This window comes from Heterocephalus glaber, unplaced genomic scaffold (assembly GCF_053883595.1).
Source record: "Heterocephalus glaber isolate CG9 unplaced genomic scaffold, H.glaber_assembly_v1.0 deba00001472, whole genome shotgun sequence".
NCBI lineage: Eukaryota > Metazoa > Chordata > Mammalia > Rodentia > Bathyergidae > Heterocephalus > Heterocephalus glaber.
Window position 1 is genome coordinate 89809221 of NW_028258315.1, and position 12327 is coordinate 89821547.

The following is a 12327-nucleotide window of genomic DNA, read 5'->3' on the forward strand; positions in this document are numbered from 1 at the left end:
ACCCTCACCCCTGTCAAAAGCTCTCATGGTGATGTCTGCTAGAAAAATGAACAGAAAGCAGCATGAGAAAAGTGGGCTTCCAACTACAGATATATCTTTATCTTAATGTCCTCCTGGGTGCAAGTTCAGAGAGCAGGCTGAAGATGAGGACTTAAAGGAGAGAAAGAAAGCCCTCGGGGCTCTCTCTTTGCCTCAGTGCTACTGTGTCTATTCTTGGTTCTGAGACTGAAGAGTGGAGTCTGCCATGGCACCGAAAGACCAACTGGGCCAGTGAACAAGTCCGCAGGGTCCCGCAGCCTGGAATCCACACTGGATTCCCACATGGGAGTAGGATGTCTTTCCACAGAGTTGTGGAGGCACCAACCTGTAACATCTACTGGAGCATAGGTCTTACCACCAACCCCAAAGAGACGAGGAAAAGAATGATTTCTTCAAATAGCCCCGTGGACGTCATAGCTAGAACTCTAAGAATGGCCTGATGAAGAAAACTAACTGGAAATTTGCTAAATATAATGTGGTCTCCACTTCCAAAGCAGATTTTATGTTCAGGTGTGTTCTTTAGGAGATCTGCAATATGTATTTCTTCTTTCAAAAATGTAAGTGGCATTTTCCCACAAACACAATATTATTCTAACACTAGAGGTTTGAAGATGATGCCAATTCTTGAGTTTTCTTCTCTGTCCTAGATGTAGTAGCAATCTGATCCAAAGAACTAACCCTGCCATCTTCAATATAAAATCATTTGGTTTCTTGGTCTTGGGCAGTAGTCAGTGTGGCCTCTACTACCTTTAAATATTTAAGAGGTGAATAAAAAGCAACACAGCACATTTCTTTCTGCTGTGGCCTACACCAAAATGGAAAGCCAGGTGGTCCAATCGGTAACAAATGTGACTACACAGTAAGCTACCATTTTAGGGAGCTTTCGTATGTGTCAGGAATGAATCAGCAATCCTTGCCCAAGATTTTGAGTTTCATGAGAACCTAACAGAAACAGTTCCACGTTTACTACAGAAAAGTCTCAGGCAAGGCTTTCTTTCCCACCCTCCCAGGGAACAAGACTCATGCAAGTAAGCAGGACACCCCAAAATAGAATGAAAATGCAGTCTCTCCTTGAGTCTACAGACTAACATGCTAAACTGCCTACCTGGCACCTCCACCCTGGAGACTTCCAACTGTCTTAAGCCTCCATGTCCAGAAGGAACGCCAGCCACGCTCAGCCCCGAGCCTCCTCCTCTCTCTGTGTCTCCTGTCCTCTACGATGGCTAAATGACACCACAGTCCCAGGTGCTCAAGATGCAAGCCTGGGAGTGACGCTGACAGCTCCATCACCCGGCTCTCACGCGGGCACACCCCTCACCTGTCCCCGGAGCCCTACTTCTGCGGCGAGCCATCTGAGCACCTTTTCTGCCTGTGCTGCTTCTGGTCCAGGTCCAGATCCTTCGTAGTGCTAGAGGAGCGCATACTAGTGTCCTCACCCATCACACCATGTTCTCCATAGAGCAGGAGAGAGACTTTTCAACAATGCGGATCTCATATAGTTCCTTTTCTTAACAGCCTTCAAAAACTTTCCAATCTTTTCCTTTTTTTTGGTATCGAGGATCGAACCCAGGACACTGTGCTTTCGAGGCAGGTGCCAGAACCACTGAGCTAGATCCCCGGCCCTATGTGGCCTTCTTAAATCCCTCAAATGTGTCAAGTATGCAGAGCCTTTGCACATGCTGTTCATCTTCCTAGAATGCACAGAAACACACCCTCCTTTCCCCTCTACTCTGTCTTGCTACAGTCTATGTGTCTTTACTTTTTCTTCAGCGTGGTTATCACAATTCTAAATAATATCGCAGCACACTATATGCTGCATAGATAATGGCAAGGACTCCGTCTGCCCGTGTTACCTCCATTTTACCAGTACCTGGCTTAATATGCTCAATACTGGGATGAATGGATGAAAATGAGAACACAATGAATGAGAGATGAGATAGAAGGGAAGACAAAATGAAGAAAGGAGCTAAAGAAGAGCCTGAAAGTGGAGAGAACCGAATAATGTATCTCACGAAGGTGTAAGAAAGCAGGAATGACATTTCTTCTTATTTCAGTTCTCTAGGAGCCTACTTAAAAGTATAGTTAATAATAGTAATCTGCTAAGGCAGTTCTCTCCCTAGTCTTTCACATCAACTATGCCTGGCTTCCTGCACTCCCTTCCCCCAGAGTTCACTTCCCAAATAAAACCGCAGGGCTGTATCTGACACCCACCGAAATAGACCTCTCCCTTCCGGTCCCCCTTACAACCTAGTCTGGCTGGGATCCCAGGTTCCCTCGGGACTGGAAAGGAGAGAAAGTTGTGGCAAGGCAGGAAGCAAAACGCTGCTTCCGCCTCCCTCTCCTTCGGAAGTGTCACCCTACCTCGTCGTGGTGTGCGGGATTGCGTGTAATGTGGAAACTCAAACAAATTACACGTCAGACCCAGGAGCTTGCCATCCAAGGCCACACTGCTAATCTGCTCTAACTCTTGTGGTTTGGAGCTTTGGGGAAAATTAAAGAACTTTAACACCAGGCTCCTAAAACAGTTTGGTTCTTTAAACCATAACCATATTTTGGAGTCTCGGTGAGGAAGTGGCCCTGGAAGGGGGACACGTGCAACCACTTACTCAGATTTGTTGAGGGCCAGGCTGGTCCAGTATGCTTCGATAGGGGCACTCACCACAGCGTCAAAAAGGACTTCTTGGATCAACTCTTTATCACCTGTTAGGAAGGATGGAAGAGAAGCCAGCTTTGGCCAGGCCCCAAAGAGAGGCACTCACCGGCTCATTTTTGTAGTATCTGTTACATTTTTATACTGTATGTTGCTTTATGAGTTAACCTCCCACCAGCTGGAAAACAGGCAACAGTCTGACACCTGATATGCAAGTAGTACAGAGCCGGCCGAGGCAACTGGACTACAGGAGAGCCAATCCAGAGCCTTGCTTGTCTCCTGCTGCCTCTCTGCGTTATGCAGCTTATGCCATACATCAGCACACTGCTCCCAGATCGAGGGCTGGAGACCAGTACTCCTCAGAAAGTTGGTTCTTGTCATGACCATCCCCGTATAACCACCTGCAGGGCTTCCCCATGCTGCTCCCAGATGGCCGTAAGATGATTTAATGGCTACAGGGACTTGATCGGTGATTCCTTCCAGTTAATAATTATTTTCATTTTAAAGTGGAATATCTGTCTCTATCCAAAGGACTCTTGGGAGCTCTGTGGAGGGGCCAAGGAGTGGGAGATCCTGAGTGTGAGAGCACCCTAGGGCTCCCTTCTCTGCAGAGGACAGTGCCCAGTCTCCCCCGGCAGGTGAGTTCTTTCCTTGGCTGGGAGCAAGAGACAAAGGTGTTCTGCCTTAAAGTAAAAACCACCACCAACTTCACTCAGAATGAAAAAGAATGGAATTCTATGAAGTAATTCAAACAAATACAATTGAAATAAACGACCAACACAAATTTCAAAAATTTGATGAATGAAAACAAGTATACTACATATACACGTTTGTATTATAATATTATATGTAGTAATACATAATATGTTTTATGTAGTAATAGATACATAATATTTACTATATATATAGATATATAATATTTACAACATATAATGTTATATTATTCTTTATAAAAACAGGTTGAATATCCTTTATCTACAATGCTTGGGACCAGAAGGGTTTCAGATTTTTCAGCCTTGGAGATTTTGGAGTAATTGCACATGCATAATGAGCTATCTTGGGGAAAGGCCCCGAGTCTAAACATGAAATTCATATACACCTCAGATGCACTGCCTGCATCCAGTTCCATGAGACATTTTAAACAGTTTTGTATAGGAAATGAAGTTTCACACTATTGACTTTTTCCCTCACGGCTTCACATTGTCGCTCAAAAAGGTTCAGATCTGGCCATTTTAGATTTCAGATTTGGGGATTAGAGATGTTCATTCTGCCATATTACAAAGTTTAATATACAAAATAATGAAAATAATGTTATATATTGTTCATAGATACTTACCTATGTGTTAATAGTATAAAATACAAGAGAACGGCAGACAAATATGGAACGGTCATTCTCTCTGGTAGGGAACTGGACTGGGCAGGCATAGGCAGGGACCTCAATATTATCTGTAATGTTTCACCCTTAAACATGCCAGAAGCAAATATGGCAAAATAATAAGAAGCTACCAGGCAACTCAAAGTGTGTTTTTTGTATTCTCTCTATACTTTTGTTTTATATATATATATCATTCAAAATTCAAAGGAAATGAAAAATTGGGCTCTTATGATGTGGATTCGATTCCTTCCCTATCAAAGCAAATCCTCAGAAGAAAATCTATTCCCCAAGGTGTCACGTAGTAGCTGGATAATCTGCTCACATCTCCTGTGGGATTGCCAGGGTTATTCCCTAAGGTCACATCTGTCAAGGACTTTTCACATCACTGGACAAGTGATGCTCATTAGAGGGAGGAGCAGGTGATGTGCTTCTTTTCAGCAAATCTTCTTCTACCCAAACAACAGTATCAGAACTGCCTTTTAATAGTAGGCAGTGTACTCAGAGTGTGCCCCTACCCTAGAGGAGCATCCAGCCTGCTGTCCTCACCTCTCCACACAACCTCTGGCCATTCCTCACTGAGGCCCCCCAGGGGTCACATGATAGGAGAAGAGGGGGCAGCACACACACCAACATGAGAGAAGAAGGTCCTCCAAGAGCCTGGAGATTTGGGCCTTGCATGAGATAATCCTATTGCCAGACTAAGTTTCTCAACTGTAAAATAAGGGAGCTGGATGAACAACTATTTCCAGTCCCTTCCCACCTGTAACATTCCCATCCTATTCAGCTGCTTGACTAAATGGTTTAGTAGGGGGACAAATCTAAGGCAGAGGTTTAAACCAAGATAAGGAATTGTGTGATTTTTGGTAGCTCATGCTCTCACTCCCCTTCCTATGGGAAGCAGGTATGCAGCTGGATACAGTGTGACAGACAGTCTCTGGCAAATCACAGCTTCTCTTAGAAACAGAGGCAGAAATGGGTTTTAGTCTCCCCTCCATCCCCATGCACACACGGCACGCTTTTGACAGCACACTCACACTGGAGCAAAGCCTCTTTGCCTTTCAGGTAGAGCTTAATGGCTTCTAATTGAGACAGATGACGGTGCTCAGGGTGCAGGTCAGTGTTGCAGTAGGACCTAAAAACAGGACAGGGCCCCAGATAAGAGCACATAAACATTGACAGGTCAGGAAAACTGGGCGCAGGAGCCCCAACAACTAAAAATCAAAGAAGGCAACAAGCACTGGTGCTGATGAAGGACTGATGAATTCTTACCATTCATCTGCCAGGGACACATCGGGGTGTTCCAAGTCATGCAAGCCTGCAGGTGGGAGAAGGGTTAATGGTTAGGGTTGCTCCCTCTCATCTGCGTGTATGCTTCCAATATTCTAGGGTACGGCTGGGAGGTGGGTCGAGGGTAGACACCAATCCAAAAGGAACAGTCTGGGAAGGGGGATTCAGACAAAGGGAAAAAAAGTCTCTATCCCAACAGCTTCCTCCCCTTCTCTATCTTCCTCTACCAGCACTGCCTCCTCATTCAGCCCTTCATCCCATGAAAATGCTAACCCCCTGAAAGTAAATGACGCCAGTGAGTCCCTGGAGGGAAGCTTAACGGGATGTTTAGAAACAGTGACCCTGGAGCCCCAGGTAGTCTGAGTTGGGAACTGGGCTAGGCCACTTCACTCTTGTGTTATTAGCAGGTTACTTTACCTTTCTAAATGCCAGTGTCTACATGTTCAAGACAGGACTGATAATAATCCCTAGCTGATGGATAGTTGTGAAAGTGAATTATAGGGTGAAAGATATGAAATTGTCAATACTCAACTGGTTTTGACTAGCAGAGACTAGTTGTTACAGATTCTAAGTAACTGAGTCACCCGTCCAGTAAGGCAGCTAGGGGAGTTGGGGCCTGCAGGGAATCTGGAAGATTCTGCAGAATCCCCAGACCACTTTGACCCTGTGCTATGGTTTGGACACGGCTTGTTCCCCAAAGGTGCATATGTGGGAAGTCTGGATACCAATGTGATGATATTGAGAGTAATGGATCTTTAAGAGGTGGGGCTTCATGGGAGGCAATTAGGTCATTAGAAGGGATTAGCGTAGCTCTCACAGAACTGGGTTGATTCGCACAGGACTGGATGGCTATAAAGAGTAAATCTGGCCACTCCTTGCTTTCTGGCTTCTTCACTTGCACAAGTGCCCCTCCTGCATGTAGTAATTTCCCTTTCCACTTCTCTGCCATCTTGTGACACTAGAAGACCCCATCAGAGGCTGCCCAGATGGGGTCACCCAATCTTGGATGCTCAGCCTTCAAAACAGCGAGCTGAACAAAATGCTTTACTTTATAAAGGACCTAGCCTCGGGTATTCCACAATAGCAAAACAAAAAGGGCCAGACAATCTGCGAAGTCACTCTTTTCACTTGCATCTTCAAGTCTCTTGACTTCAGTGGGCGGGCATACATTTCTGAATGACCATTTGGGCACTTTGATGATGCCGACAGCCTGTTTCAGAAAGGCAGTTTTCGACATGATTACTGGTACCTCCCTGCACTCAGATCTCAAATTTCTTCCTCAAATAAAGACATATGAAGTAAATAGCAAAATACTAGACCTATCACACAGACCTATTCTGCTTGAACTGGGGGATATATTAGATTGAACGTAAGCCCCAATACCACTGGTTGAAGGACCTTGGGAATGTCGTATCAACTCCGAGTTTATCACCTATACACTACAGGTAATACTGCACAACTCATAAGCTCCACAAGATGGCTAAATGGGATAGTGATTAATCCCTATGATAATATATCCATGCATGCATACTTTCTTCCTGTTCCCTCTCTCCTCCTCTCCCTCTATATCATCTTTCCTTCTTTCTTTCTTTCCTTCCCTCCCTCCCTTCTTCCATCCTTCTCTGCAATCCTGAGCACTTGCTATGTGCCAGGTACTAGTCTAGGCCCTGAGAATACAGCAGTAAACAAAACAAAACAAAAATCACTGCCTTAATGATATTCCAGCGACAGAAAAGATTAGTAGGTAAAATTGAAATTTAAATAGATAGCATATCAGTTACCAGTGAGGGCTATGAAGGAGAAGAGCATTGAACAAGGAGAAGGAAAGCCAGAGGAAGGGAAGTGTTAACAGAGAGCTTCCATGTTAACTATGGCAGTCACACAATGCAAATTTTTAAGCAAAGACCTCAAGAAGGTAAGAGAAAGGGTCCTGTTGCCAGCAGGGAAGGTGGCTACTGTGGGAGTAGGAAATGCAAGGCCCCTAAGGTACATGGGGGCTCTGCATCTTCCTGGAATACTGAGTTATAGATTCAGATCCCATTTTTTTTCCCAGCTTCAGTTATCCACAGAACCCTCTGAAGCTGTATTTCATAGGCCCCACAGATGAGACTCTGAAGGAAGATCCTTTTCTATTGCTTCTTCTCTGAGTTCCTAGGTACCCAAGGATATTTAATTGTTCTTTAATTCCCTCACCTCTAATTTTAGTTCTTCTAACTAAAATCACATCTACTGAAAACTGACAGTGCTGACAGTAGCTATAATTTATTAAACAGTGATGATGAACAATGCATATAAAAGATACAGACAGGTCAAAGCAGGGCCAGAAGAGACCTAATTTGAGCAGGTAGAGCTTCAGCCCGTACCCTCAGCCACAGCAATGACTTCTTTCACTTCTGAGCAAAGTCTACCTGTTCACCGTCTTTGTAGTACATGGCATGATGAGGAACACGGAAAATCCCTCCAGTCCACAGGGAAGCCGTCCCTGCTGAAGAACCCATACAAGTGGCCGCTATCTCTAAAGAACTCTTTCCCTTTCCAAGAACATGAGAGAACAATAATCACACCATGGCTTTTAGAGATGACAAAACCCTGTACTAGTTAGCCTAAGGGGAAGCAGCTTTCCTAGGCTCCATTACTCAGCAAAGTTGGCAAGAGTGTAAGTCCTTTTATTTATACAGGACCAACAGAGAGAGGAAGATCTGACCTCATTTGTGTGGATGACCAGACACTCTCCCCCTTGCTGAGGATTCTAACTAATGTCTTGCATGGTGATTACAGTTAGCTCTGAAATTCTCTCTGTGACTGCTTACCCTAACAGCTGTGGAACACACAGGACAAAGATAGTGACCAAAAAGTGATCCAGAAGACAATGGAAAACAACTGTGGATGGGGGAGAGGGAGGGAGAGAGGAAGCAGAGAGGGAGGGAGGGGCAGGCCATGTGCTGAGGATTCACTAAGAGGACAGACAGATGAGGGCCTAATTGTCCATTAATGACCTCTCACTGTGTTGATCTGACCATTACACTGTTCCTCAGATGTCTCAGACATGAATGTTCTTCTTTTATGGGCAATGATGTTCACAGAGCCGGAAAATTCTAGAAGTGAAAACATGATCTCTGAGACCACTTCCTGAAGTGTCTTGCCCAAGCCACAGAGTCACCTGTCTCCTCCATGTCTCTGGGAAGACAGCCCACATGGTTGGCTCTGCGCTGTACAAACACTGGGTTTCCTCAGCTCACTGTGCGTCCCTCTACTCTATCTGTCCCACCAGATCTCACAGTCTCTTGGCAAACAAAACCCACGCCTGTGAAATGGCGCAGAAACAATCAGCAGTAAACCGGCACCTCAGGGACCGCTGATTTCGTTCTTCATTCGCTGCTCCACCTTTTGCGTGAGCCATGCATAGTCCAGCTCTTGCAAGTTCACCACAGTCATGTGTAGCCAGCCCTAACCCATTAAAATCTGGCTGAGAATCAACCTTGCTGTGCCTAGCTGTCCTTCCTGCGTATACCCAGAAATACCACTGGCCTGGTCCGACTTCTTTTCCATGAAGATGCAAAGCCTCATGTCCAGATTGGACGAGGTCCACCCTTTCCTCTGTGCTGGTGATAATGGGAAAGGCAGCTTCTGCACTAGTGAGTGGCTGGGAGATGAAAGGGGCACTATGTGGGTGACAGTACTGTACAGTTCACAGAGCTGTGACACGACTGCTGCTTGCAGCACAGGGGGTTGCTGTGCACTGTGCTTTATGAAGAGACAAGAGTCTGAGATCCACTGGTGCTATTTCCTCTTTCTGCCCTTTGCGAATCACTTCCACGGCCATCACTGCCTAAGGGCCAGGGCTGCCAGAAAAACACAAGGAAAATGTGGGGCTCCACCACAGACAACTTTGGCTTCCAGATTTTTGTTTCTGGATTTTCCCTCCCTGAGCTTGCGTTTTAAAATTCTATTTATCCTGCTACTGAAATTTATGTATGAGAATATCGCTGGTGAATGGTTCACCTTGACAGCTTTGTGGATTACAGCAGAACGTAAGTAAAATCATAACGAAGGACATCACTAGTTGGGGTCCCCACCATTCTGAAATCCAGGAAAAACCAGCAAGAAAGATCACAGCAATCATTTTAGTCAAATGCCCAAGGCTTGCTTGGAGGGCTGCACAGTGAACAAGTTCTTCAGTGAGCTCCTAGCTGGCTCAGGTCCCTTCTCTCTCAGTGCAGGGTGAGTCAAGCCAAGGCCACACTTTACCTTCCTCGACGGTCACGTTTCCTCGGAAGAAATACTTCCCATGGCCTCTGGAGAGCGCCACACCTAAACTGTGCAGAGAGACAAAACAGACCTTGAAGTCTATGGCACAGACTGGAGTAGACTTGCGGGCTAACATTTTTTTTTAATTTTCCATTTTCACATTTTCATTTCATGTTCTATAAACAATCTTTCTAACAGTTTACTTTCAAAACCTCACTGATTATAGTGGGTGTTGGTTTCTCTTAGGCTTAAGCAGCTGCTTCAAAGTCATTTCTGATTGGAAATGCCGGCAGCCATTGGCTGTTCTTGTGTTTTCAAGACTTGCGGCAACAGCTCACCCATCCAACAGGCCCTTGTCTTGGAGTTCCTCCCGGGGACCTGTGCCCTGTTCCTTACTCACACTTCACACCTCTGCCCAGCGAGCAGCCAGAGATGGTCTTTCCACACCCCGAGTCCGGCACTAGGGAAAGACGACCCACTCTCCAGGGCTAAAATGCAAACTTCCACTCCCGTTTTTGTGCCACCATATTATCGGGTGCAGACTTTTCAGTCCAAGCCTCTCCCTAGTCTAGCAGGCTCCCCACACTCTCCCTGGCTTGATTTCATCTTCTTTCTGTTTTTGCCCAAAGTAAGAGACTATGTTTTTAAAATGCAGCCTCTTCATTTGGCAATCCCACTTAGCAGCTCATGTGTTCGTCAACTGCTCCTGGCTCCACATGGAACCTGCCTGTGATCCTTGGCAACAGATGACAATGACGCTAAAATCTATTTTCAGATTAATCTATAGTCTGTAAACTCTCTTTCCTCACTTCGGGGAGACACCAGTTCAGGAACATGAAACCGCCCTACTGAAATAATTTTTTCACAAAAGGTATTATAACACTAAGTTAACAGTAGCAGGAACTCTTAGAATACTACATGCAAATCTGAAAGCAGGCAATGAGGCAAAACCATTTTTCAAGATGGTTACACAGAGAGACAACAGGATTCAGACACACAAGCACAGGGGAACAGCTCGGGGAAGCCAAACGGAAGTACAACATGGAAGGGTGGAATGCTACCTTCAAGTTTGAAGGATTGTTTTGTGGTCATGAAATAAAAGACGAAATGGAACTGAGGAGGCAGCAAGTTGGATGGTTAAGGACCAGGTCATCCTCGGAACCAGTCCCCACCCTTAGTGGGAATCCCCAGAGCTTCGTTGCTTGGTCATAAGATTCAAAGCCACAGCAGATGAAATGAATTCTCCTAGGTGAGCCTGAACCATCTTCCCCCTTCTGGAAAGCACAGACAAAAGCAGCCTGGGAAAAGCCCCTTCCTCACTCTTTCCAGCCTTTCGGCAGGGTGTGTGTTATCTTCAGATGATGAGCTCTGAGCGCGTCAGCAGCTTTGTACAAACACACTGATGGGTCTGATGGAATGTCCATGTATATGGTCAGCTCTACCTGAAAGGAGTACCCTTGATGTCTGTATAATAGTAGTCATTTGTCATCACCAAAACCCGTTTCTAGATTGAAAAAAAAGTCGCAGAGAAAAGAAAACATGGTTAGTCTGCTAGGTGACGTTTTCAGAAATCCATAAAAATAAATGGACACGCTGTGATCAGGTTAACAGTACTACATGAATCTTATTTGAGATAAGTAAAGACAAGGGAAAAATGATCTCAGCGAAAGATATTTATTCCAGATAGAGCTTTCAAAGCTAATTTTTCATAGAGGTTTGGTTTAAATTAAGCAGCAAGAATGTTTGAGAAAAAATGTACCCCTTTGTCCACAGTCTTCTTCACCTCCATGGAAAACTTCCCCGTTTTTCGATTCACCATGGCGTTTCTTAACTGCGAGGACAAAAGGGAGTAGGGGTGTTAGTTCTTCCCTGGTTCCCACATTGCCTAGGTACCCTGCATGCTTGGTAGGGAACACATCGATGCCTGGTGCAAACAGAAATGTATTTCCCAGCAAACCTCAGAGCTTCTTCAAGTACACGCCACATCTGTGTGTTACCCTCAGACGCATGCGAAAGAGCTTCCAAAGAATAAATACCCAATGGTCTGGGATAACGGGAGACAGGCTAAAAACAAATCACCTACTTTCAGCTTCCACCTGGGGTGCTCCTGTGAACCTCAGGGCAGCAATAACAGAACGGCCTGTACCGTACTGGTGAAGAATCAGAGAATGGACTCCCAGCAAACGGCTACGACACTCAAGAGGCAAGAGTGTCTCGGGGAAAAGTTATGTTTTCAAAAAGGGTACAGACTTGTCATGAAGAAGTCATTTTTCAAAAGATAATCAAGTTAAAGATATTTTCCTACACAGTAGTTTTTTTTCAAAAAAGGCTGAACATGTGGAAGAGAGGGATTAATTTTTTATAGCATGAATCATCTTCAAATGCCTGCTGAGAATTCTTGGCCAATTAATGGCCTTGCTGACAGGGCGGTGAACAGGGGTGACCCTGTCTCTGATTTTTGGGGGTCCCATCGAGGATCAGGGAGCCTGGCGCTCCTCCCCACCCCTGACTGACCTCATCTAATTACACGTGGCCCTTCCCCGAGTTCAGAGGAGGACAGCAGACATGGTGACGAAAGATGTGCCATCACGGGCACCAAGGGTTGCAGGCAGGGAAGGCCATTAATGGAATATGAGCAAACGCTGACATGCCACAGCCCATCGGGAAAGGCTCTTTCCTAGCCTGGGCCTTGACTCTGTCTCCTTTCCCCTCTTTTCTCCTCTGGGGA

At 45.4% G+C, this 12327-nt stretch overlaps 1 protein-coding gene across 17 annotated transcripts in view; it reads right to left on the reverse strand.

Moving 5' to 3' along the window:
* The window catches only part of Cacna2d3 (calcium voltage-gated channel auxiliary subunit alpha2delta 3), a 1090211-nt gene that overhangs the window by 159992 nt on the left and 917892 nt on the right, over window positions 1-12327 (reverse strand). For all 17 annotated transcript variants that reach the window (XM_087181525.1, XM_087181521.1, XM_087181526.1 and 14 more), the window contains 6 exons: window positions 11359-11430; window positions 11042-11103; window positions 9600-9667; window positions 5334-5379; window positions 5099-5196; window positions 2646-2739 (listed from right to left, as the gene is read on the reverse strand). In XM_087181525.1, the coding sequence (XP_087037651.1) occupies window positions 2646-2739; window positions 5099-5196; window positions 5334-5379; window positions 9600-9667; window positions 11042-11103; window positions 11359-11430 (440 nt within the window). The remainder of the gene's footprint in view (window positions 1-2645; window positions 2740-5098; window positions 5197-5333; window positions 5380-9599; window positions 9668-11041; window positions 11104-11358; window positions 11431-12327) is intronic.